Below are 26,753 nucleotides of genomic sequence, written 5' to 3' on the forward strand. Positions count from 1 at the left end.
ATATATATATATATATATATATATATATATATATATATATATATATACTGTATATATACACACACACATTTATCAACTACTCCTATATCTTGTCTGGAGTATTATGGAGTTTGTGTGTATGGACAGTCTGTAACCTGTGTCTTTCTGTTTTAGGCTCAGCAGGAGAAGATTGACAGCATTGAGGCCAACGTTAGCATAGCAGCCGCTAATGTGGAGGAGGGGACCCAGAGCCTAGGGAAGGTAAGGGGAGAGGGGATACTCCTGCTAGGGGATCGATTCCACTCTACCCCCCTGCTTCACTCGGCCTACCCTGCCATCAGCCAATTGATCCACCTCAGAGCGCAAGGAAACCACAATTAAGAGAGAGGGGAGAGGGGTGGCGATGGTGGCGGAAGGCATGGAGTTGAGAGGGATCAATGTGTGTTGGTTGGCCCCTCGCAGGGAGTCGATGTGTGCTCGAGCGCATGGAAGTCTAAAGAGTGTAAAAGAGAGTCTATAAACAGCATTCGAGTTCCAGCTGGGGGTTCGATACATATACACGCACATACTCACACCAACTTTTGACAGAGAAAGCAAGGGAAGGGTGAAACATGGAGGCATGGGCTGTGTGTGTTTGTGTACGAACAAGGGTTTGTATGTGTTTTATTGATCGAGTCTCAATTGAAATGTTTCTCTTTTTTGGAGTTGAGAGTTAATGCAGTTCTATTGAGCATTTTGTCTGATGCCCGTGTAGAAAGTGGACCCACCTCTGTGACTGCTGAAAAGGACAGGGGGTGGTCAACACACATACACACACACACACTGCTAAAGATATACCGTAGCTATTCTGACACACACACACACACACACACACAAAGTCAGTCCTTAAAGTGCTGGCTTAGGCGTATCCGAATAACATGAGTTACTTCCTCAATCTCTCTCTCCACACATAATTAACTGCTCGGTTAACCCTGCCTTGTGAAGATGATTAGATGACAGAGAACGAGAGCATGAGAAAGGGTGAAAGAGAGATGAGAAGAGAGGAAAGGTGGCATTTGATGGTCGACCCTGCCTTTAAAGTTTACATATCTTCACTGAAATTAAATTGTGTGTGTGCGTGCCGGGGGGCTTGTTTCGTTGTACTAATTAAAGAATAATCTGGCTAAGGGAGTTTTTCTTTTTACCTGATATCAAATTAATTTACCAGGTCTGGTTTGATCTGCACATGTCTAATTTCACCGTGGCTTTTTTTTTTTAGATCTCTGATTAATATTGTTTGTGTGTTTACATACGACTGCATATATTTCTGTTTGGCTGGAAACCGGACATGAAAGACTTTACAATTGTTTGGTTATCAGAAAAACAGCACATGAAAAGTGTTAGTTCAAATAGTGTTTTTGGACATTGATGACACCTAAATGATTAATTTCTCACCTGTTTGAAGCTTTCATGCACATTGCATGTGGGCCAGTGACATGAGGCTCATTTTTATTAATTTACTCAAAAATACATACAGAATGCACACAGATACAATGACTTGAAATAATGAGCATGTTTTTTATTTTAGAATTGAAATTTTTTTTTTAGGCATTAAGTCAAAAATGTCAAGAGGATAATTGTCCTGAAATAATGAGGAACAAATAATAATTAAATAATAATTAAAAGAATACATTTCTTGAAATAACTCATTAAATAGTTTATTATTATTATTATTATTATTGTTGTTTTTTAAAAAAAAACTTCTTCACTGCTTATTCATATTTGAAAATAGGTTATGTGGTACAACAAACATGCAGGAATATGAAAAAAAAAAAAAAACAGGAAATGGTATTATAGTGAGGATAATAAAAAATAATAAGTCTTATTGTTGTTACTAAATAATATTTAATAATTATATTAATTATCATAGTAAGGAAACTAATAATAATAATAGTTGTTTTTGTTATTGTTAAAATTAAGTAATTATTGTTATTATTAAATAGTTATTATTTAATTATTAAAGTAAATATATTACATGTTAAATAATAATGATTATTATTATTTCCTTTGTTGTGAACACGCATGCATTGTATTCTTTAATTTCTTTTTTATATTTATTTATTTTTTGCATAAATGTTTTGAATGGAGTATCACTATACAGTATGTCTGTTTGTTGACTATACCTGTATATTTATTCCGAAAAAATATGTGGCTATTTGTTTGATGAATTTTGTGATTGGTGGATGATATATTATCCAAATATTTTCATTGGTTGTTTGCAAGTTTGAATTGTGTCCTTGTTTGTATTTAAAGGAACACTATGTACACCTGCAATCTTTTAGCCCTGACGAAGGCCTGTGTGCCGAAACGCGTTGGCAAAATAAAATTCCCTTTTTAATTACATTCTTTGTTTGCTCTGACCCCTTAACGTCACAAGTGTCGCTGGTATTGTATCAGTATAAAAAAAAAAATTCCCACGCACCTTGTTGATTGTGTGAAGTTGCACCAGAACAATCATACAACCCTTTATTGTGAACATCCATAATGACTGTGTGCATATGTTGTGTATCTATCTATCTATCTATCTGTCTGTCTGTCTGTCTGTCCATCTATCTATAGATATAGTGATGATATGTGTGTGTGTATGTGCTTTTTCTCCACAGGCGGCCCGTTCGAAGCTGGCGGTTTTGCCCATGGCAGGTGCAGTGGTGGGGGGAGTGCTAGGGGGGCCGCTGGGACTCTTAGCAGGATTTAAAGTGGCGGGGGTCGCCGCTGCCGTGGGGGGTGGACTGCTTGGTTTCGCCGGGGGCAACCTGATCCAACGAAAGAAGAAAGAAAGAATCGACCTGCAGATACAACAGATTAAGAGCAACAACAACAGTAAGAACGACACTCAGTGACACACTCGAGCACATTTGTTTTTGTAGAGGAGGCCATGGGACGGTGGATTTGCCGACCCACGCGCGTTCTGAAATAAACACCAGACGCTCAACGTACATAAAACAACCACAACTCCTACACGCAGTGCAAACATGCACAAGTGGACCTGCTAATTTTCCTTTTGCCTTAATTCATCATTCATTTCTATGCCAAAGCAAACAAGGCCTTATTCCATCATCTGACGTGCTGCCGAACAGCTGATTGACCTTTGTAGCAGTAATGTGACTGTAGGTGTTAGAAGTGGTTAACGATTATAGGTGATTGTTGTATGAACTATATAACAGTAAGATTTCTTATGCATACTGAGGATTTGCAGTAGGTGACATGGTTCTGTTTACTACAGTTATGTTGTGTTGTGGTAAAATTGCTATAATTGATAAACACTTAAAATGCCCATAAGTGGTATTGTAACTGATGCATTTTTTTTTTACATGTGTTAATGGGTTATGAGTAAATATAAATGAAACATTGAGTCTATGTAAAATACTTTATAAGGTTTATATGTATCACAGATATAAGAATGGAGGCAATGCACAGTAGTGAGAAACTTGGCACACTATGAATAAACATTTGATACACACTATCAACGACAAATTATGCAGTTAAAATTTTTATATAGTTTCTATATTCTGTGGAGCCCATGAATGCTTGTTTTGCCTTAACTTTTGATAAATTTAACATTTCAGATATCTAATAATGACTCGGCTGCTAAAAATAAATACAATTTCAATAACACTTAATAAGCCATTGTAATGGATAATTAATGTACAAATTTAATGGTATTATTATTATCTATCTATCTATCTCTCTCTCTCTCTCTCTCTCTCTCTCTATATATATATATATATATAAACAGAATAGATCCTTATGGTAATACTTACAGCTTACGGCTTATAAATGTGCATATACTGTACAAGGCAAGTTAAATAAATTCTAAAAGAGAATTGGTTTCTTGGGTAATGGCTGTAATTGTGGAAATATCAATGCTTCATGTATGATTTCTTATGATCTTTTGTGTTTTTCCTAGCAGTTAACACATCTGATCAAGATGTTTCTGAAAACCAATGCTCAGGTTTAGATAAAACATCCTTTTAAACTGGGTTTACCCAGGCTACTCGTGTATTTCATGTGTGTTTCTATGTTCTGCTGGGGTGGCTGATAGATTTGGGTGAGGTTTCCCTGCAAGGCTTTGATAACACAAGCCTCAGAGAGGCAAATCTAATACTGAAATCAATGCGCTGTGAGACCTCCTTCAGCACAAACAACATTTGAATGTTATTTGATTACGATCTCGAAGGGCCAGCAGAAAATAACAATAGCCTTTTATGGTTTATCCACCCCTTATTTTAGTTTCACTTGTCAAAAATCGAGAAAAATAAAAATGGTCTGTTATCAAACACTCGTTCTTGGTCCTTTTGCGGTACTGATTCACACAAAATGTTCTGTAGGAACCACAACATACGCTTTATCACAGGATTCAGCAGCAGTTATTTAAAAGCCAACTTTTTAAAATCTGATTGTTTTTGTCTCGACTTCTGCTGCCCCCGGTCTCACGCGTTGTTTTTTGGGGTGAGTAGGGGCATCCCCTCACAAACACGGAGCCGGGTCTGAGACGCACACTGGCCCCCACGCCTTCCTCATAACACAACACACTGGACTTCCCCTACGAAGGGGCGAATGAACGTCTCCAAGAGCACATGCAAGCCACCCTGTGCGTGATGCACGAGCGAGATAGCCCGAGTGCTGAGCTCTGCATGTGTTCGGCTGTGCTGCTCGCAGAGGGAAAGTCCCAGGCGACTGACCTGCACACAGCCGAGTGGCAGACACGTTGCACTTTCCATATTCTGTGCGAACACGCTCACTCACTCAAATGGAAAATATATCAGGCCATCTGTGGTGCTCTGTGATGTAATCTCCATAGGTGTCGTGATGTCATGGGTTCCTGCTGTGGGCGGGAAGATGTTTCATGACATCAGAGACCCTTTTTCTCGTGTCTCCTTTAAACACCCACTTCAGATCATTTCCATTTTACAATAAAGACGTAGCTAAAGATAAAAATCTCCTTTGATGTCTGAACTGAAGATAAGGATGGTGGAGAGGGAAACCGTAGTCACTTTAGGTCAGCTTCCCTAGAAGTTTATAGTTAGAAATAGTTGTAAATATTTCATAAAAATATTGTACAAAGACAGTTCCAAGAGTTTGTACACTGTCATTTGAATATTCTCCATATTCAAAGCTGTTTTCACCACACTTTTAATTACCAACTTGTGGCCTAAATATCTGTCTGCTCTTATTAAAAAAGTACTTTAAACATTAAACTAAATATATAACATTTAGAGGCAAATTACTGAGCAGTTTATTCGGTTAGATACAATTTTAAAGGGATAGATTCTGTCATCATGTACTCACCCTCTTGTCATTCCAAATCTGTATGACTTTCTTTCTGTCGAACACACAAGACAATACTTTCAACTCTTTTTGTCCTTTGATCAAAACAAGTGGATCAACAGTGGATCAAAAAATGCTGAGATATTTTTTAGAATTTTTAATTTTATGTTTCACAGAAGAAAGTAAGTTAGACAGGTTTTGAACACTAGTAAATTAATGAATGTATTTTCATTTTTGGGTGAACTGTCACTGAAATTCTATCATATTTGACAGAAATCTAAGCTAGTAGTGGTTGAGTAGCTTTGGTCACTGAAAACTGAATTTACCGCATTTTAAATGGACAGCAGTTTTTAGGACTATTAGTACTATTTATATACTTTTATATTTTTTTATTTATATTTTGAGGTTTATTTTATATTTTCAGTTTCAGTTTTTATTTTTAGTAATTTAGTTTTGTGCTGTTGTCATTTTCATTGAATTAAAAAAAATATATATATATTTTAATTTTTATCTTTATAGTTGATTTATTTTAGTAATTTTAGTACTTACTGTAAGTTTAAAGTTATTTCATTTCATTTCTAATTTAGATTGACTTTTTTTCAGTTTTTCATCTAATTTATATTTGATTAAATTTCAGCTTTATTTCAATTACCAAAAGTAATTTTAATTAATTAACAATAACAACACTCTTGGACTGTAGGTCATTTTCAATAATTTCATCCAAGAAATGTAATCACTTTATTTGTCAAAGAAGCCACTTATGAATGGCAGTAATTCTTCAAATAATGTTTGAAATGCAGCCTCAATGTAGTTGCTTATGATTAAAGTAGCATATGTTGGTGCATGCACTGTTTAGGATGGTCTGTGTGCCCTGTCAGTGACACTTGGATGATGCTGCTGCCCCCAAACTCTCAGCAAAAAAATAAATAAAAAATTGTTCCTTCATCTTGTCGCTGGTACAGTAAGGCACTAATATGGCCTCTTAAGGGGTTGATAAGGTACAAAGATGTACCTTTAAGGATACCGCCCAAGTGACAAGCTGTAGCTGTCTTAAAGGGATAGTTCACCCAAAAATGAAAATTTGATGTTTATTTGCTTACCCCCAGGGCATCCAAGATGTATGTGACTTTGTTTCTTCAGTAGAACACAAACAATGATTTTTAACTCAAACCATTGCAGTATGTCAGTCATATAATGGCAGTCAATGGGCTCCACGGCTTTGAGAGTAAAAAAAACATACACAGACAAAACCAAATTAACCCCTGCGGCTCGTGACGATACATTGAGGTCTTAAGACACGAAACAATTGGTCTGTGCAAGAAACTGAACAGTATTTATATAATTTTTTACCTCTGATCCACCGCAATGTCCAACTGTCCTGAGCGCGTTCACAACATCCGGCGCGTGACGTCAAATAAATACGGTTGGGCAAAAAATTCCACATTGTCTGATGATATATCAAAATCATCTTCCATTGTGATGACCTGTACTTCTAAATATGTTTAAATCTTCGCAGTGCCAGTGAACACGTCCGCAGTCTCTCAGCACTGTTTAAATAATGAGTGACGTATACGCGCGACAGATCTCTTCCGCACATGCGTCTACTATCATAGATATGTATAGATGCCCTATTCGACCGCTCCAGATATGTTGACGCGTCTGCCATTTTGGAACGTATCACAGCCCATAGAAACAGTCACTAATGAGGCATCTTATTATATATATCTATGTCTACTATGCCAACTATGCCAGAGCACGTACACGCGTCATGCGCGAGATATTTTAAACGCGCTCAGGACAGTTGCACATTGCGGTCGATCAGAGGTAAAAAAAATGACATAAATACTGTTCAGTTTCTTGCACAGACTGATCGTTTCATGTCTTAAGACCTCAATGTATCGTCACGAGCCGCAGGGTTTAATTTGGTTTTGTCTATGTTTTTTTTTACTCTCAAAGCCGTGGAGCCATTCACTGCCATTATATGACTGACAGACTGCAACGGTTTGAGTTAAAAATCTTTGTTTGTGTTCTACTGAAGAAACAAAGTCACCTACATCTTGGATGCCCTGGGGGTAAGCAGATAAACATAAAATTTTCATTTTTGGGTGAACTATCCCTTTAATGTATCGTTTTTACAGTACATTGAGTACATACTGTCTGTTTACACCACCTGTTGACTTTGGGACATATGTAGTTTCGTTACATCAAGATCAAATGACTATTGACAAATTTTAAGAAAACATGACTGATTAAATCAGGCCTTTTTGAGCAATTACATCCTTTGTGCAACCTTATGGTCACTTTCTTGATGTTATCTTAAACCTAAAAACCTTTTTTTTTTTAAATCTCAGTTTAGTCATCTGTGTCTGCCACAGTTGGAGGGGCAGCCCAATGTTGGTGGGCAGATGGAGTATGAAGTGCTATACAAGGCAATATTTTGTCTGTGACATTGCTCCCCAACTTTAGATCATTAGAACAGGACATTTGGATTAAAATGCACAATCTTTTAGGTCCCACACCTTTAAAGGGATAGTCTGTACAACAATAACAATTCTGAGTGAATCATTACTCACCCTTGTGTTATTCCAAACTTTCTTTCTTCTGTGGAATGAAAAAGAAGATATTTTGAAGATCGTTGGTAACCTAACGGTTTAGATTCTATTGACTTCCAATGTACAGACAAACAGAAATCAGTGGGAACTGACACTGTTTGGTTACCATCATTCCTCAAAATATCTTTGTTACACAGATAAAAGAGAATAATACAGTATGATGGTGACAATATACTTTTTTCGGTGGACCGTCCCTGCCTGTGAGATGATGCTCATTTTATTTAGAGTAATGTAACGCAGGAAGAACCTTGTATACTTGACATGATTTTGATTGGGATTATCTTTTAAAATTAGCTTAAAATGACAACTTTTTATCTTAAATTTTTATGCAATATCTTTTAATGTACAGATGTAATGTGACCTAGTAAGTGCAAAAGTAAAAAAAAGTGAAACACATTTAATGAAACACAGACAACATAGTATCTTGTAAAAGGTTTTTTTAATTTACCCTTCTTCTTTTCGTTTCCTTGTCCCCTCTGAGATGACAGATTTACAAATAATCCCCACCCCTCTAACCCCGCCCCTGACCACTCCCCCTGGTGGAATGGGATGATATGAGACTAACGAGTCTGGATCTTAGCGAGCGTGAATTTAACCAAGTCTGGAACGGTACAGTACATGAATACAGACTAATAAGCACATGTAACATACATGTGCACACACACACTCTGCGCACGCTCTATTGAAGACTGGAGTGAAACACCACAGGTCGACTGCAGGTTTGTTCTTTTTTCCCCCCATGATTCCACTTGCTCGCACTTAAGATCCATAATAAACTCAATTTGCTTTTCAACAAAGAGGACCACCAATGTTTTTTTTTTCTACAAAAAAGGGACCTGGGGAGACAAAAACGTAGGGCAAAATAAAATAAAAAAAGGAAAAGAAAAGAAAAGAAAAAAAATCATATTTTTAATTTAGACAAGACCCACGGAGCACAAACATATTTACAAGCTCCAAAAAAAATTTAAAACGCTCCTCTTCATTTCCCACCCCAAAAAAGCTCAGGGGTTCACCTTCTCACATTTTTTATCTAAAATAAAAATTCTGAAAATAGACATTGCGCAGGCAGCGGCAGTGCCGGGTAGGCATCAGCTGACTGCTGGGATCTGGGTTGGGTCTCGATGCGGTTGTAACATCACAGCTCGTCCCGATCCCTGAGGATGGTGTAGCGCGTCTCACTGGGGGCCAATTTTTGGAAGGAACTCTCTGGGGGATTACTGGCCACCTCTCTATTCTCCTCCTGCTGCAACACACACAAACAGGCCAATAAATAACCACAGATCACCTGCATCTGTAAAGTGACTGTTTACACAGTCATTATTTTGAGAAGCACAGCTAGACGGATATGTTCCTGTCAGCAGATTGCTCTGTACCGAGGCCACCGGTTCATTCTGCTGCATCTGCATTCAAATGTCAGCACGTGCGTTTCATTCAGTCATATTCTTAATTAATGTACGCCTGCATTAATTAGTCTAGATGAACACGTTCTTTTCAGAGATTTGGATCAGGAAGTGTGCTGAACTCACAACCTGAGGAAAGTGCCTGTCATAATGGGGTACTTTAATCAGCTGAAAAGTGGACAACGCTGATTTTGAGCAAAATGTCATCTCGATATGTACAGGCCAAACAGAAGCTGATTAACTAACATCACATGATGATGCGACGTTATGTGCAAATTACAAATTATATCTGTAATTTGTTATTAATGGCATGTGAAATTACAAGTATTGATACTAATATAAAGTGTAGTTTTACACATTACCATTTAAAAGTTTGGGGTCAGTAATATTTTTATATTAATAACCATAATAAGTTTATCTATATAGCGCCTTTCCATAGCTCAAGGATGCTTAAATTAATGCTTTAATTCAGCAAGGATGCATTAAATTGATCTACAGTGATGGTAAAGTACTTTACATTGTCACAAATATTTTCTATTCTACATAAATGTTGTTCTTTTGAAAAACTGGACTCAACCGTTGTAATACTCAACAGTTATTATGAATTGTTAAAATATTTCACAACATTACTGGTGATCTGAGAGACTCGTTTACTTAAACTCAACAGGTCATCAGTTGCATTGTGTTTGTAGAAAGCGTGTCAACTAGTTGGACTTTCTTAAAAAAAATCTCCTTGTTAGGAAGATTATTGCAAGATAAATTAAGTGTTCATTAACATATGAGTGGCAGGAGAAAAGGTCTTAAAAAGCTTAAAATATTGTGTGCATAAAAAGGAATTTAATCTGAATTAGTATTAAATTAAGAAAAAAACCTTCAAAATAATAAACAAAACATTAAACTCGTGCCTCTGGCCTAATCACAGCCATGCTGATATAGAGCCAGTATCGCTCTCGTACTCGAGTGATATTGCTGATTTATACATCAGTTCGTTCTGGTTCTCAAATCTGATTGGTTGAGAATCGTGAGATATTGTACTGGTATCGCTACAGGAACGCCCTTTCACAATTTTGTATCACTCCGCTTGTTCTAGCCGGGTCTATGGTTTTTTGAAATTATTCACTGAGCTAATCATAGAGTACGTTAGTTAATATAAGAAGAAACGTCTAGCTTCACGGTCTCTCTCTCTCTCATTTGGATGCACGTCTTGCCGCATTGTTTCTCTTATAACCTCATTATTTCTCACTAATAACCTAACTGAAGCAGCACATGCCCTTGATACGAATTCTAAAAGTGACTATGTTTAACTGTCAACTTGAGCTTTGAATCCGTGGCGGAAGGAAGTAGTTCCGCACAAAAGAGGGTTTTATTAGGGACTCCGTTGTGTCTTGTTTAATTACACACATGCTCCGTCAAACTGTTGTATAAACGCAATATCACTCGAGTGATACCGGCTCTATATCAGCGGCTGTGATTGCCTCCGGCCTCGTGCCTCTGGCCTAATCACAGCCGCTGATATAGAGCTGGTATCGCTCTCGTACTCGAGTGATATTGCTCATATATATATAAAAAGTTTTTGGTGATAAGATTTTATAAAGGCACACAATTATAGTGTCCATGATCGATCAATATTTGTGCCTAATTTCATTACAAATTGAAAACGCATTAAAAAAATTATGGCAGGTCCAACTCAAATCACTCTTATAAATGAAAAGCAATCCCGTGCAGAAGCTGTGGTGAACTCGGACCTGTTCTGGAGTGCTGTCTGTGGGGTCTGGGCCGTGATGGAACTCTCTGTGCAACTTTCCTGAGTGCAGGTCCAAAACAAACTGCCTCAGCTTTCCTGGAACCCTGTTCATACACACAAAGCATCATAAAACAGTCCAAAAAACAAACAACAACACGAGCAGCCTCATTGATTTAATGAGTGAACAGATAAGACCCCAAGAGAGCCGACAGTCTCCAAAACCACAGCATTTTAACAAGATAATGACATCATCTGTACTGTCCCAGACGCCACCGACCCCCTGGACAATCAGCTGTATCAAAGACTGACCAGAGGCAGGCTGATAAGGCCCTTATTGGATAATAGGATATACAGAGTGCTTAATAAAATAAGGCATGCGCTGAATTATGATGCTTTCTGTCATGTACGGCCTCTGGTGTCATAAATAATTACCTTTGAAAACTACGCTACTATGTTCACACACATTACAGCTATCAGTCAGGTGTTGCTAAATTAATTGGCATAACTGGCTGAGAGATGAAGCCCAAAGCCCGTTCTCTATCACTCTCTCAGTGTGTGTTGCTGTGGGCCGAGTCTACAATCGTTGTTTAATTGGTAGGTGTCTGGAACAAGACATAACCTGCAGATAGGAGGCTCAAGGAATCACTGCAATAAATACACATGGACAAGTCCCATACTTACGCAAAGTCGCTGAATTCTGGGAAGACATACATGTGGCGGAAACTATCGATGGCAATTACAGGGCAGTCGGTGGGGGTCTTCTGAATGTGCAGCAGAGGGTGCCGGAACTTATCGCAATCGGCGTGAAGAAAATTTATAGAACCTGAGAGAAAAGGTAAATTTAGAGGTGTTGTAGATACTGACTGTGTCTAAACACCATTTTTGGCCATCAAAACTATTTGCATCAGGGATGTGGGAGAAAAAAAAAATGCATTTTCAAAATCGACTAGTTGGTGGGTTAATTAATTAATTTAATAATACATTATGATTAATCTTAAAGAGTTAGTTCATCCAAAAATTAAAATTCTGTCTGAAAATTAATTACCCTCATGTCGTTCCAATCCCGCAAGACCTTTGTTCATCTTCGGTACACAAATAAAGATATTTTTGATGAAATCCGAGAGCTTTCTGACCCTGCATAGACAGCAATGCGACTACCATGTTCAAGGCCCAGGAATGTAGTAAGGACATTGTTAAAATAGTCCATGTGACATCAGTGGTTCAACCATAACTTTATGAAGCTACGAGAATACTTTTACTTATTTTTGTTTTCTTTGCACACAAAAAGTATTCTCGTAGATTCATAAAATTAAGTTTTAACCACGGATGTCACATGGACTATTTTAACAATGTCCTTACTACATTCCTGGGCCTTGAACATGGTAGTCGCATTGCTGTCTATGCAGGGTCAGAAAGCTCTCGGATTTCATCAAAAATACCTGAATTTGTTTTCTAAAGATGAATGAAGGTCTTGGAACAACTTGAGCGCGAGTAATTTTCATTATTGGGTGAGCTATCCCTTTAAAGGGATTCACTGTCATACCATCCCAGATGTACGTTACTCTTTCTTCAACTGAACACAAATATTTGCATAAAAATAATCCATTACTATATTCCACATAATGGGAGTGTACATGGCGAAGCTGATGCCTTAAAAAACACACAAAACAAACAGCGATAATCCATACGTGATAAAATCGATGTTTTCTGAAGTGAATTAAAAGAGTGTGTTTTTAAACTATAAATCATCACTACCGGTCAACTAGTGTTCACATGATGTAAACAACATTGCATTGTGAAAGTGTTGGTCCTATGTTTCTCTGTCACTTTAACAACAATGCTTTTTTACATCATGCTTCACAACATACTGTGGTTATGTCAAGCGAACACACATATGACAGTTGCTCAGAAACCATAGAGTTTAAAAAGGTCCACACACTTGCATTATATAGGCTTACAATACTTTTGGGAGAGGCAGCCCTGAACTCAGTACTGTAGGGGCTTTCACACCACGTAGTTCTAGGAACTCAGTTGAAGGAACTAGCCAGCAGGGTCATTCCTAGAGAACCAATTTCCCCCTCGGGCTATTTTCCTGGTTGCATTCGCACTGGCAGTCATGACCTAATGGTTAGAGAGTCAGACTTGTAACTCTAAGGTCGAGGGTTCGAGTCAACTGGTTAATGGAGGATGTTGTGATCTGAGCTGTTTTTGTTGTGTGTCGGGTTTCGATGGAATGTAAATGCACAATTTACACAACTGAAAGAGCATGAAAATCTGACTAAATCTCCTATGACAACTTGCAGTGTTACATATCATCGAGGCTGAGAAAAGAGCACAATGCTACAGACAACAGGTAGCTAAATGCCATTATCGCTGTTTTCCATGTTCGTGGAGTAAATATTTTTTAAAAGGCTGGGGTGTTTCATATGCGTTTGGCCAATCAGCGTACATTTTCTTCACTGGTAGTTCCTATAGAACAGTTTCAGACCCTACTCTGAAGTAGGAGCTAATTTAGTTCCCCCAAACAGAGTTCCTAGAACTAAATACGTTCCTAGTTCCTGCGGTGCAAGCACGCCAAAAAGTGGGTACTTCCGCCAATAGTTCTAGGAACTATGAAAAGGTTCCTCCAGTGCCAAAGCCCCTAATGTCTTGAAAAGCAATGCTGATGGTGTGAGCCGGTAAGAGGAAACCTGCAATGCATGACTCCATAGCCAAAGTGAATACATGTAAAGGTGCGAGTTCTATGAGTGGCTTTTATTAATTGTTTTATTTAATAGTTTTATTAAAATGATTAAATATTGACCCGCCCGTGACCCTTTCTGATCCCTATGCATACCCTTTTCACTGATAAGCTGGCGAGCCACTTCTTGCTGAAATTTCTCCAGACTATCTGTGTCGTCCTTCTGATGGAAGAGGATCAGGAACGGGATGCCCTCCTCCGTCAGTTCCTTCACACACACACACACACACAAACAAATTCTAATCACAAACAGTAAAAAGTCCCATTTCTGTTATACAATATATTAGCACTGATGGAACATTTCTCTGATTTGAGGACCAGAAACAAAATGCGCTCTAATGAGTTTTGAGAGTGTGTAGGATGTTTGGGTGAAGTGCAGTTGGGCAGAGGTGGGTCAGTGGAGCAGATTGTGGAGAATCTGCTCTATCACCGAGCAACAGAGACCGAAGATATTCAAAACATGCGGTCAAGTAAATCAAAGAAAAAACCCACACCCACTAAAGGACATGGCATGCGGACGACTTTAAAACACAAACACACTTGAAACGTACACAGTCAGATGTGCTCGAGTGTGGGAAAAGTACACTGAGGGGGAGGGGACTTTTCTTATGCAAATGATGATATCGTTTTTCGACTGTTAGATGTACACAAATAACAAATGCGGACAAAATGTACATGCGCTACCTCTTATACACACACAAAAAGATATTTTGAGAAAGGAAAGCATACCTCTCCATTTTCAAATGTGATTTCTCGGACAAGCGGCACACACTTGTCTTGTGTCCAGGTGTAGCTAAGGTCAAAATTTGTGAGTGAGCCCATGTAGACCATGTCAGGAGCATTCTCTCCCATTGGCTTATAAATAATATTATCAGCACTGAACCGCTCAGGCTTAGAAACTTCCCTGTAAAAAACGAGAAAGGAATAGAAAAATGAGGTCGGACTGACTTGATTTAAGTTAAGGAAATTACAGGTGAATATTAGGGTAAACATTTTAACTAGGCCTAGTTGATATCACCATACTTCCCCAGCTGATTATTCACAGTACATTAAGAAAACTTTTATATTACGTTTTCTCTAATGCTATGTGTAAATACACAAACAATGCATTATCTAATAGAATATGCATTCATTTGCATAAATCTCAAGTACAAAAATCAGAATCTCAGTGCAGAGGAAAATATATGATTTGTAATTGACACAATCTACAGACACAAATAGATAAAGTGTACTAAAATAAACACTTAAATGTGTATTTTGGATGTTTTCTTTCCACTAGTCTGAAAGAATACACGTTATGAAAGCAAAATAGGCCAACATCTCAAAACTGATCAGTACTGCCTGTAGTGTCTTGCCTAGCTCACCCAAACTGAAAATTCTGTCATTATTTATTCACACACTATACTCAACATTTTAAACCTATAGGTTTTTACCCCTTTCAAGGCCCAAAGGACTGGGACTTCCAGTGTCATTTCACTGGAAGATCGAATTATGACAAATTAATAAAAAATAAAAACATGAACTATTCACCCATGCATATAATAAAATCAGTAGCATGCACTTAGAAAACAGGTTCTGTGAATTATCACGTCATGCTGACTTTAAGTATCTTAAGTGCTTCTCTTACCCAAAAGCTGCCAGGAAAACACAGTCATCTCTCAGGATGTTGGCCACTTTCTCATAAGTACGGTAATTGTCAGAGTCCCTTTTTTCAAAGTAACCAATGATAGTGCGTCTACTCCTCTGAAAGAGAAGGAAGGACATTGAGATGACACAGCGATCATTCTTAGTCACTGCACCTAAAAAGCACTTTGGGAAGACATTTTAAACGTGCTACAGAAAGAAAACTGTATAGTATTGTGATTGTGAAACACTCACATCTATAGTGCTGATTTCCTCCAGATTTTCTATCGCTTTAATTGGATCCACTTTCTGCTGGCGGATGAAATCAGCGATGGCGGTCACTGACCTTTGACCTCTGTATTCTCGCTTCATCATCATCCCATTCCTGAACAGCTTCAGTGTGGGGTATTTGCTTATCCTGTAGCGCTGGGCTATATCAGCTATCAGTGGAAACAAAAAATAACTCAATAACTCTTTTATATCAGCTAAACTACCATTCAAAGTTTGAGGTTGGTAGGATTTGTATATGTTTATTAAAGAAGATTCTTATGCTCACCTAGGCTGCATCATTTATTTGATCAGAAATACATTAAAAACAGTAATATTGTTTTTACCAAAATAATGGTTTTCTATTACGATGTATTTTAAAATGTAATTTATTCCTGTGATGTCTTCAGTGTCACACAATCCTTCAGAAATCATACTAATATGCTGATTTGCTGCTCAAGAAACATTTCTTATTATTATCAATGTTGAAAACAGAAAAATATTTTTGTGGAAACTGGTCAGCTTTTTCAGGATTCTTTGATGAATAGAAAGAACAGCATTTATGTGAAATAGTCTTTACTGTCATTGTTGGCCAATCTAGTTCATCACCGATGAATAAAAGTATTAACAGCTCTAAAAAAAAATCTAACTGACCCCAAGCTTTTGAATGGTAGTGAACGTTATAGATGTCATTTGAATATCTAAAGGTGTTTTTAAATCAATGAAACCCAACAAAATGAGGTGACATGACTTTTTCCGGTCACACTTAGACATTACTATAATACATAGAAAGGTGAGTTTTAGGACCCAAATGTAGAAAAACACTTCAACCTTGGAGATCCTTTGCACTTTGGAGAACAAAATATGGGTCAGTCCATGAATATTTAGCTTTTTAGGTTATGAGAGAGAAAGATCAAAAGGTCAGAGGTCGTGGGTAGTCTCATTTTAAAGAGAAAAATGGACTCCAGTCAAAGTACAGAGCCAAATAAAGGGAAAGAACTAAAGAAAGTAGAGAAAAAACGAAAGAGAAGGCAAGAAAGAAAGGGGGAGGGGCCGAGACATGAAAGTCAACTGATGTGGGGGGTAAATACTCCAAAGCTGATCGGCTGGAATCAGTAATGCTCCGTCTCTCGCTCACACACACCCACACTGTGGGGTATCTTTGAGCCGCCTTGACTTCACAGAAGATGCAGTTTTGTCATTAAACCATCAAACACTTTACAAGACATCAATAATTCTGTTTAATTTGCTTTATCTCAAAGGCTAAACCAATGTGTGTGTGTGTGTGTATAAACTCACAGTGCTGGTCACAGTCCACCCGGGCAAACACTGCCTGTGTAGTGTCTGGAAATTCTTCCCGCACTATATTGGACGCCTCCTCAAAGATGGGGTGGAGCATCTGACTGAAACGACACCTGCAGAAAATACACACAAATAAAATGAGCTCAGTACTGGATACAGATACTTTAAATTACGAGATGCTAGTGCAAGTATTTCTTTTTTCATTTCAGGTTTGTTCAATAAAATGTCATGTAAACCAGGCATAAGATAAACCTCTTCGTGCTGATATGAGATCCCACTACTTTGCATTTTGTTTAAAGTGTATTTTTCAGATCCTATAAATGCTCACAATTTCTTTTTAAAAAAATTAGATTTTTATTCACTTTTAGACCATTTTACTATATCAATAAAGTGCTATTTTCTCATTTTACTATAAGATCAATAAAGCTATTTGAACAATAATAATAATAATAATATTATTATCTAGGGGTGTAAGAAGATATCGTGTCACAATATATCGCAATACAAAAATGCAACATTATGTATCATGGATAACGACAATATGTATTGTGTGTAGTTCACCCCAAAATGAAAGTTTAGACAGATTATATTAACATATAAACAATGATCCACATATTAAGAGCATATCAAATATAAAATTTGAACTTCCATCTTTATTGAATTCATTATTATTAATACATAAAAAATAAAATACATTATTTAATACAATACAATATATAAAACATTTTCAATGTACGTAGTCAGGGACCGAATACGAGCATACATTTCTAACAATTCAGTATTTTTAGCTAAGCAGAATCAGGAATATTTCTATTTTGGTTAATGAGCAGTACTTTTTGCTAGCTGTTTATTATACGTCCTAGAACTAATAATCCAAAAAAAGAACCCCTACCATTTTATTTTTTAACACAACAGTCTTGTGAGTGTATTGTATTGTGATATCAGTATTGTGTATCAAACTGAATCGTGTATTGTTACAACCCTAATACATCACCATCAAAAAGCTTTTTGTTATATCATCATCCTCAGGACAAGTCAACTTAGTTAAAGGGTTAGTTCACTCAAAAATGAAAATTAGCCTGTGTTTTACTCACCCTCGAAGCATCCTAGGTGTATGTGACTTTCTTCTTTCAGACGAATCCAATCGGAGTTATATTAAAAATTGTCCTGGCCCCTCCAAGCCTTACAATGTTGTTCGGTTGTCAACAGTTCAGAAGACGTTAAATAAAGTGTGTGCATCCGTAATAAAACGTCCCTCACATGGCTCCGGGGGGTGAATAAAGGCCTCCTGGAGCGAATCCATGCATTTTTGTAAGATAAATATCCATATTTCAAACGTAATAAACACTTTTCTCTCACTTCGTGATGACGTAGTACGTCGGCGTTGCGTGATTAGTGACGAACGCGGAGAGAGAACAAAACAAAACACCCCGTTCACGAATTAGAAGCACAAAACGAGGATTTGTAAAGAAAAATGTCAGAGGATTTCGATATAAGCCAAGAGGAGACTGGTTTTCCTTTGCTAAAGTAAGGAAACTTTGTTTCCTTTGCTCCTGCATTTCTGAGAGGCGCGCGCACGACGCATATGTCTTCCATCATCCGCCTGAATGTCTTCCGCGTACCACAGTCAGCAGAAGTGAGAGAAAAGTGTTTATTACATTTGAAATATGGATATTTATCTTACAAAAACGCATGGATTCGCTACAGGAGGCCTTTATTCACCCCCCGGAGCCATGTGAGGGACGTATTATTATGGATGTGCGCACTTTATTTAACGTCTTCTGAGCTGTTGACAACCAACACCCGCTTACCCCCATTGTAAGGCTTGGAGGGGCCAGGACAATTTTTAATATAACTCCGATTGGATTCGTCTGAAAGAAGAAAGTCACATACACCTAGGATGCTTCGAGGGTGAGTAAAACACAGGCTAATTTTCATTTTTGGGTGAACTAACCCTATTCTTGTCATCTACCCATACGGGGAACCAGCACACAAAGAAAATCAACAGCTCTCATGACCCTTTCTAACCAACACACATCTGGAACACTCACCAGTCTGCATAGAAGTTGACTAGAGCCACCCCTGCACTGTCTGTGGAGAGAAACATGTGGTTTAATTTCATTTGATCGGCTGCAATGACAAAGCACCATTAGATAACTCACACCCACGTTCACGACACAGGTGCAGTAACTGTCTGATTGAAACTACTGATGAAACAGCCTCCTTCAAAGGCACAAATAAACAGGGTAGGAACTCACTGAGGATGTCATCTATGTTTCCAGCATCCAGACTGGTGATCTCTCCTCGTCCTGGAGTATACAGACCTGTTACCTGCCAACAATAGAGGTGTTTCATTGGTAAACTGTTTGTATGCCAGTAACAGTGACACACCATTATCTTTGGACAGTCATATTGATCATCTATAATCTTATACAAAACACCTGCTTTAATGCAGGGTCGAAAACGAAAACTAGACAAGCCTTCAGTTAAGAAATAATTGGAATAAGCGGAATTATTAGTGATGTAAGCGATTCAAATATAGATATACAAACGGTCTATTAAACATCTGTTGAGACTCATGCATCATTTTAAAACCTCAACTAAAATTATTACCATAACTTTGTTTAGAATGCCTTTTTATTCTTTTGCAGAACTGTGTGTGGCATTTGAAATATTTCTTGAATTAAGTCAACAACACGGAAATATGGGGAACACAAATCACAGAGCATTTTTAAGTTTGGACCCTTTAAGGTTTCTTACAAATAGGGATGTAACGATTCACTCAACTCATGATTCCATTCGATTCACGATTTTGATTTCACGATACGATTTTTTTTTAATAAATTTTTTTACAAAATGAGATTTAAGACAAATTATAAATTAAATGTGTCCTTTTATTATTGCTTGGACAAAATGCTGCACATTTCTTTGTGAAATAGAAATATAACACTATAATAATACTAATATAGCACTTGATTACACAATAGAAGCAATCAAAACCAACAAAAGCGCAATAATATGCTCTTTTGTTGGTTTTGATTGCTTCTATTGTCCTCATTTGTAAGTCACTTTGGACAAAAGCGTTTGCTAAATAACAAAATTGAAATATAATGTAAATGTAAATAACAAAACGAAATTGAAATTTTAAAACAAGCACCAAATCAAATAAATCTCTTCATATAAACAAAATAAGGCTTTGTCTGTGCTCTTCCATTTAAAATGAGAGGCAACCACTGCATTTGAATCATGATCCAAACAAAGATGCTGCATACATGCAACATGAGCAGTTTTTAATCTAAATTAGATTGTATAATTTCGAAATTTGAAGCAAAAACAGAATGGTTTGACTTCAGTTTGGTGAAACTATATATAAAAATATCTGCATGAAACAGCGGACGAGCTGAATGAGATGCAGATTCACTCTCTGCCAGCAGGTGGCGCTTAAAGCGTTTCCTTGGTTTCCGCTGTAAACAAAGCAGCGCTGCACTTATGAACTTTAATATGCATTATACAGAGGCAAGATGAAAAGAAAAAATACCATCAAACTTTTCTAAAGACAGTAAGTTCCCCTCAGAAATGGATTCTTATAAACTCCTACACCTAAATTAATCGCGATTTGTTTAGCATCTCAACCGATTTGAATCGTCACATATTTGAATCGATTTTCAACCGGCTCGCGGTTAATCGTTACATCCCTACTTACAAATAAATAACAGTTTCTTTTTTTTATAAAAAGTAAACAAATAGACAAACAAATACTGCACATGGAACTTTGGAACGGGCCTTAAGACACGGACAGTTACAGGCAGTAAAAAAAGAAGGTCAAAAGGTTTTTATACCCCAAATTTGTTAAATTAATCAATTTCTGTCCACCAAATGTCTGTGAAACTTGTTCAGTTTACGTCACAGTTGTTGAATATATTTATGTTCATACAAATATAACTGAGCAAAGTACCAAAGGACTGAAAAGGGAAACCTTATGCGAATAACATCACCATCGAATTAGCATTAAACAAAAAACACATATGCAAATATCAAAAAGCCGACTGGGATGTCGTTTATTTGAATGACAAACAGGAAAACTGATGCTATCAGTCCATGCAAACTCATTAAAGAACTAACACGTCATTCATAGATAAAAATTTCTGAGAGAAATGGGATATTAATTAACAAATGGAAAGTGAATCTTTGCTGACCTGTTCCATCTGACTATAGTGTGGCAGTTTGTAAAGCCCATTTGAAGTGTGCAACTCTATTGCTGCTAACATCTATTGAATTTTACTTCATCTTTGCATCTATCCACACCGTATTATATTAAATAATCAATACCCTATTGCTAAATAAGTAAAAGCAAAATGTGCTTGAAACAATTGTGACAGTCGAACATATATTTAATTATCTATCATATTGATTTACCACTGGACTCTTAGATTAAAGTAGGGCTGCACGATTATGACAAAAATCATAATTGTCGATTATTCCTTTGAACTTGTATGCGATTATTAATGACGATTATCACAATTTAAACAAGCTGAAAACACTCAAACTGAAAAACTTGTATTGCTTTTCTATAGTCCTAAGCCTCAAATGTCACATGTACATTGGTTTGGTTTCTTCTTTAAATAATAAAAGAAAAAAATTATAATAATTATAATGTTATATTAAAACTAAAATTAAAACAATGGGAAAACTCTTACAATAACCTGTAGAAAGAAAAAAACATCTTAAGGACGCAGAATAACATAAGTGGACTTTAAATGATTAATTGCTGCTTTGAACGATTACGTAATTGTGGCATCCGTAATTGTAACCACGATTAGAAATTCGATTAATTGTGCAGCCCTAGATTAAAGATTAAAGTCTTATAGCTACTAGTGTCTAGTAGCTATAAGAATGAGTCCTAAGTCTCTTATCAACAAAAGATGTTTTACCTAAGATATCCTTTTGAAACAAATCATTTTCTATTTCTCAATTTTTTCCCAAAAGCCCCCTTTAATAGGAAAGTACATTTAAGCCTCACTGTTACTTAGAAACAGTGAAAACTGATAAACTCCCATAATCTAATCTAACTGTGATCATTGTGCAGTGCACTTTCAATTCCAATCACATACTACTACTCAAATAAGGGAATTTTGATAAAATACAGAAAAGCTTTTTTGCTTAAATGAACATATATACACAGATCATAGTCAGTCATATCATTGGTCTGTCTGATACATGTGCAATACACATCATTTTTATACTAAATGAATAGTATTACCATATTTTTTGTAATAATACTACTACTACATGATGTACTTTAATATTTAGAGCATTTTAGTCATATCTACACACATATTACTTAAAGTAATTGAAGACTTGAAATGTTACATTATATTCATAATATACATATTATATGTTTACAATTTTAGTTCATAAATGGTGTCTTAAGATATATGTGGATTACGCAAGCACTGTAACTGACATGAGCAAAACACACAATTAATTTCTTTTATCATAACAATTACTTGCAGAAAAAAGTTCCATAATTGTGACAGACTTGCCTTTCTGTAACAAAGAACAACGTAACAAAATGTAGTTTGGACTTTTGCCATTTTCTTTAGCCATGTGATGATATTACTCTGGCTGATTCTAGGTGGTATGAGTAATCTAGCAAATACGTATATGTTTTGTGTTATTACTCTGAAAGATCATATCACTACCAAAGTTCATTGAAGCTAAGTAACGTGGCTATCTAACATATGTGATAAATGGATTTGATAATGCCACATGTTAAAGAGGCTGGCTGGCTGCATGAGTCTGCTGTTCCTGTTTGACTCACTGCATCAAAGATAGCCTGAAGACAGGAATAATGCTAGACTATAGACATCTTTACACCTCATTAAATAAACACTGTGAGACAGACTAACTTGACAAGTACACTGTGAACGGCAAGACTGACTGAATGTAAATTATATGATGCAGAGCTCCTCACACTAGCTGTCTTAAAGTCCATGATCGGATACTGAGACTATTATAGGAAGAAGAAAAACGTTCAGAACTAAACAATATCAAACACACACACACCAAGGCATATGTGATCCTCCTCAACAAAACTGGCATCTGCTAAACAACACTGCCTAAATTCACTGGCTAATCTCTCAGACAACTCAAGTCTCCAACTGTCACAACACAGCCACAGAAACTAAACAAACACACGGCTCCACATGGGCTGATCTCAACCGCTCAGATCGCAAAGTACAAAATCATAGCTAGACCCAACATATGGCGTGTTTTCGGTAAACAAATTTGGACACATGCATATCCATTTCTTAACGAGATTCATCACAAAGCGTTTCCCAGCTCTAATATGGGGAGTTTCTACTCAGACAAACAAACAGGTTTGATCAGCAGGTTCTACAAGTAAATGAACATTTTTAGAGTCCAGTTCCTGAAGTTCCAGAATATTTTTCAATTGTATGCTGCAGTCTCAGTTCATAAGTAAAGCTACAAGTACAGGGTTGCTGAAAGACTTAAGGTCCATTCACACAAAGAATGACCGGTCCACACCAATAAAATTCAATAAAAATTCAATACAATTCTGTATATTATTAAAGCTCACTGCAGATGATCTGCTGCTTTAAATGATTGAGCTTTTTAAAATTGTAAACTTAAAATTGCTCTGACAATGATTCATACTATTGTTCCAGCTGTGGTTTGGACTTCACAATTCTCACAGAATTAAAATGATATAGTTATAACTTATAGTTACCGTCCTTGGTGAGAATGGGCCTTTACTTTTATATACGTTTTTATGGTAAAAATATGGCAAAAATTCCTTTTATTTAAAGATGGCATGAAATGAAAATTCACCCTATTTATTTTCTATATGCATGCTATAGATATTTTCTTTTTGAGAATCTGTTACACTCGAGTGTACGTAAAAATATGGAAGATATATGTCGCTACTTACTTTAAATATGTCATCAAAGTAGTGTTATGTAGCTAGTAGACATGTGTGAGAATGACTTGTGATGACATTTATTAAAATGGGTTGAAATCATAAATCAGTAATGCTTCACACTGCTTTTTCGCCCTTATCAGGCAAAAGTGGGTTTATGTAGTTATTGCTATCATGAAGTTGCTTTGAAACAATATCAGAGTGAGGAATGAACTATATCACACAATTATGCACTGTGACATAAAATGAGTTGGAATTACAAGCATTTTAACTCATGTTATTGAAATGATTAATAAAAGACAAACAGAAGCTCTCAGAGGTCAATCACAAGCTAACTACCTCTGCTAGATATTACTTTCACAAAGTCAAAACATTTATGACCATGAACCAGTATGCTGGCCCTACTAAAATACAACCCAAGAGAAATTAAAAGGTTAAATGTTTAAATGTACCACACAGGCAGCAAGGATACCGCTGCTGTGGTTTTCACATCATGCTGTGCTGCGCGGGTCACTTCCGGGTTGACAGCCAATAGGATTCGGCCACAACAGAGACGTTCACCAACCGGTTTCTTCACTGCAAAGTTGGATGAAATTAATACCAAAATATCCCTCTCTTTACTTTAGGACTATAAAGACCACTGTTGACATCTGATAATTATATAGCTCCTATTGTAAATCCCGAGTTCAAGTGCTTAATTCATTTGTTAAAGGACTTTCCGTATTGAATAGGCTCACATTAAACGCTGTCACAACTATGAATGAGAGTAAGATACTTGTAAGCACCTCAAACATTTGTTTATTCCAACAAGTTGCAGTTATCATTTAAAACCCGTGCAAAGTTCCCAAACTTGCGTTGTTAATGACGGGGTGCCTTCTTATTCATCTACACTACACTAGAGAGCAAAACTCTCCTGGCCCTTTCAACACTGTATTTGAAACTGCTTAAAATAAAGGTCGTAAGATTGAATGACTCTTAGTTTGCTTGCAAACACTCTAAATGAATCATATAAGTTGGCATGTTTATATGAGAGTGTGGTTGTACATTAAATGGGAATAGTTGGCCAACAGACTATAAACTCTCAAAACGTCCCATACTTGCAGCTGCAAGTCCGGTGACTCTTAATAGCTGGTTAGCCACATTAGCCAGCTGTCTAGCACTTTCTGCAGCTAACCTACATTCATCACAGGCCATTAAACCTATTGACATATTCAGAAGTGTCATAGTTAAAGTCACCCGTTCTTCCAAATCTGGAGACCTTATTATAATAACCCGTTAATTACCGATGTTAATCAAGAGCATCACATCCAAGTCCATAAAACCCTTCCAATAGCTAGCGTTATATGAGCTAGCTATTGCAAGTAAACCTGGAGAAGAGTGTTACTGAAAGAGCACGGGATTACTCAGCCACATACCAGCAGGAGGGTGAAGTAGTGCAGTTCGGCAGCGGGTATTATTGATGATAATTTCATTGTATAGTGGTGTTGGTTGAGGTTGAAGTTGCGATGTTGTTGGATCTTGCCAGTCTCTCGACACCACCTCCTTCTCTGCTGCAGGAAACAGGCAGTACATACGGCCAGGACTACGGGAACTGTGATTCCGGGTTTTCTGGAATTGTGGGAAATGTAGTTTCACACTGGGACGGGAGTCGTTAAGTCAACTAGGTTGTGTTTCTTAAAAAACTACAAATCCCTTTAAAGGCCGTATGGTGAGAATGTGGCCTATGGTATTTGTAGTTTTCTTTACATACGTGGCCAGATGTGTTTGCGGTCTCAAGATGTTTTGGAGTATCATTGACCAAGAGCGGGACTGAAGTTACGAAAAGTATGAAAACAGCAAAAATACCGCAGGGAAAAGTTGGAAAAGTTCGTGATGTTTAAAGTCAGAGATGAAATTGTGTTTCACATTGAATGTGGTAAGTTGCATCATCGTTTCCCAACTGTATAACGGGAATTTTATTGTGTTTAGCAATCAAGCTACATGCACTTTCAAAGTTATACATTATTTATTGTATGAATCGTCATTTGTTGTTGTTGAAATATTATTACAGCAGTTATGTTACTATGTTTGCATTTGATAACATTGTTTAATTTGCAGCTTGGCGACAAAGTGTTCATGAAGATGTCAGTGATTTCTGCCGCTGATTCATATACTTTACTTTGTTTTAGTGATTTATCTACAAATCCAAATGACGATGGCGCTTGTTGAGTGGGCCCTAATGTGCAAAGGATATTCCAAACCTTGGCTCGTATAACAGCCGTGTTAGCGTCCACAATCCAGTGGGAAAGCCTCCTTTTTGACACGGCCAGGCCCTTCGCACAACCACCGTAGCACACGAAAAGCTGGTCAGATTGCCGAAAGCTGGCCGAACGGTCAATGAAAATCCTCAAAGCCCTGACGGGGCACACCGAAATCTGATCGTCCGCATCACGCGAGGTTGGTGACTCAGAGGACAGGGCAGACAGCGAAACTGTCTGAAGGGGGGTAGATAGTGATTTAGGCACGTAGCTCGGTCACCGGGTCCGAAGCTAATACAATCGCTATCCACAGAAAACGCATGTAAATCTCCTATGCGCTTAGCCGAAGTGAGGGCAAGAAGAAGAGCAGTTTGAGAGATAGCTCCTTCATAGCAATGGATGCTAAAGGCTCGAATGGTGGTTGTGAAAGAGCTCTTAACACTACAGCTAGGTCCCAGGGCGAAACTGAAGGCGGACGAGGGGAATGCAACCTCCTCGCCCCCTTAAGAACACTCACCACCAGCACGTGCCTACCGATCGATTGCCCGCCCAGCGGGGAACGAAACGAGGCAGTAGCGGCCAGTGTTGATGGTAGACATCCA

The 26,753-nt window shown here is 37.3% G+C and overlaps 3 protein-coding genes across 3 annotated transcripts in view; 2 read left to right on the plus strand and 1 right to left on the minus strand.

Annotated features, from left to right (window-relative positions):
- Positions 1-3,481, plus strand: part of LOC107596330 (syntaxin-17-like) — an 8,141-nt gene extending 4,660 nt beyond the window's left edge. The window contains exons 5-6 of the mRNA XM_016287040.1: positions 154-240; positions 2,622-3,481. Coding sequence (XP_016142526.1) covers positions 154-240; positions 2,622-2,858 — 324 coding nt within the window. The 3' untranslated portion in view covers positions 2,859-3,481. The remainder of the gene's footprint in view (positions 1-153; positions 241-2,621) is intronic.
- A 5,392-nt stretch (positions 3,482-8,873) lies between these two features.
- Positions 8,874-25,481, minus strand: LOC107596038 (endoplasmic reticulum resident protein 44-like). Its single transcript, XM_016286642.1, has 11 exons — positions 25,330-25,481; positions 19,233-19,305; positions 19,026-19,065; positions 16,972-17,087; positions 15,661-15,845; positions 15,410-15,525; positions 14,512-14,686; positions 13,879-13,990; positions 11,724-11,865; positions 11,044-11,146; positions 8,874-9,141 (listed from the first exon to the last, which is right to left on the minus strand). The coding sequence occupies exons 1-11, from the start codon at positions 25,384-25,386 to the stop codon at positions 9,034-9,036; spliced, it is 1,227 nt and encodes a 408-aa protein (XP_016142128.1). The 5' UTR covers positions 25,387-25,481; the 3' UTR covers positions 8,874-9,033.
- Positions 25,482-25,682: 201 nt separating this feature from the next.
- LOC107596027 (inversin-like) overlaps positions 25,683-26,753 on the plus strand; it is a 39,599-nt gene continuing 38,528 nt past the window's right edge. Inside the window, exon 1 of the mRNA XM_016286630.1 lies at positions 25,683-25,829. The gene's annotated coding sequence lies outside the window, so the exon portion shown is untranslated. The remainder of the gene's footprint in view (positions 25,830-26,753) is intronic.

The sequence above is a fragment of the Sinocyclocheilus grahami genome, unplaced genomic scaffold (assembly GCF_001515645.1).
Source record: "Sinocyclocheilus grahami isolate Dianchi unplaced genomic scaffold, SAMN03320097.WGS_v1.1 scaffold11.1, whole genome shotgun sequence".
NCBI lineage: Eukaryota > Metazoa > Chordata > Actinopteri > Cypriniformes > Cyprinidae > Sinocyclocheilus > Sinocyclocheilus grahami.

Bases quoted from the DNA above. Each gene is read 5' to 3' on its own strand.
- LOC107596038 (XM_016286642.1), bottom strand. From the start codon at position 25,386: ATGAAATTATCATCAATAATACCCGCTGCCGAACTGCACTACTTCACC. The intron at 19,306-25,329 runs GTATGTGGCTGA...TATTGTTGGCAG, and splicing joins ACTACTTCACCCTCCTGCTG to GTAACAGGTCTGTATACTCC. The intron at 13,991-14,511 runs GTATGCTTTCCT...GTGTGTGTGAAG, and splicing joins TCACATTTGAAAATGGAGAG to GAACTGACGGAGGAGGGCAT.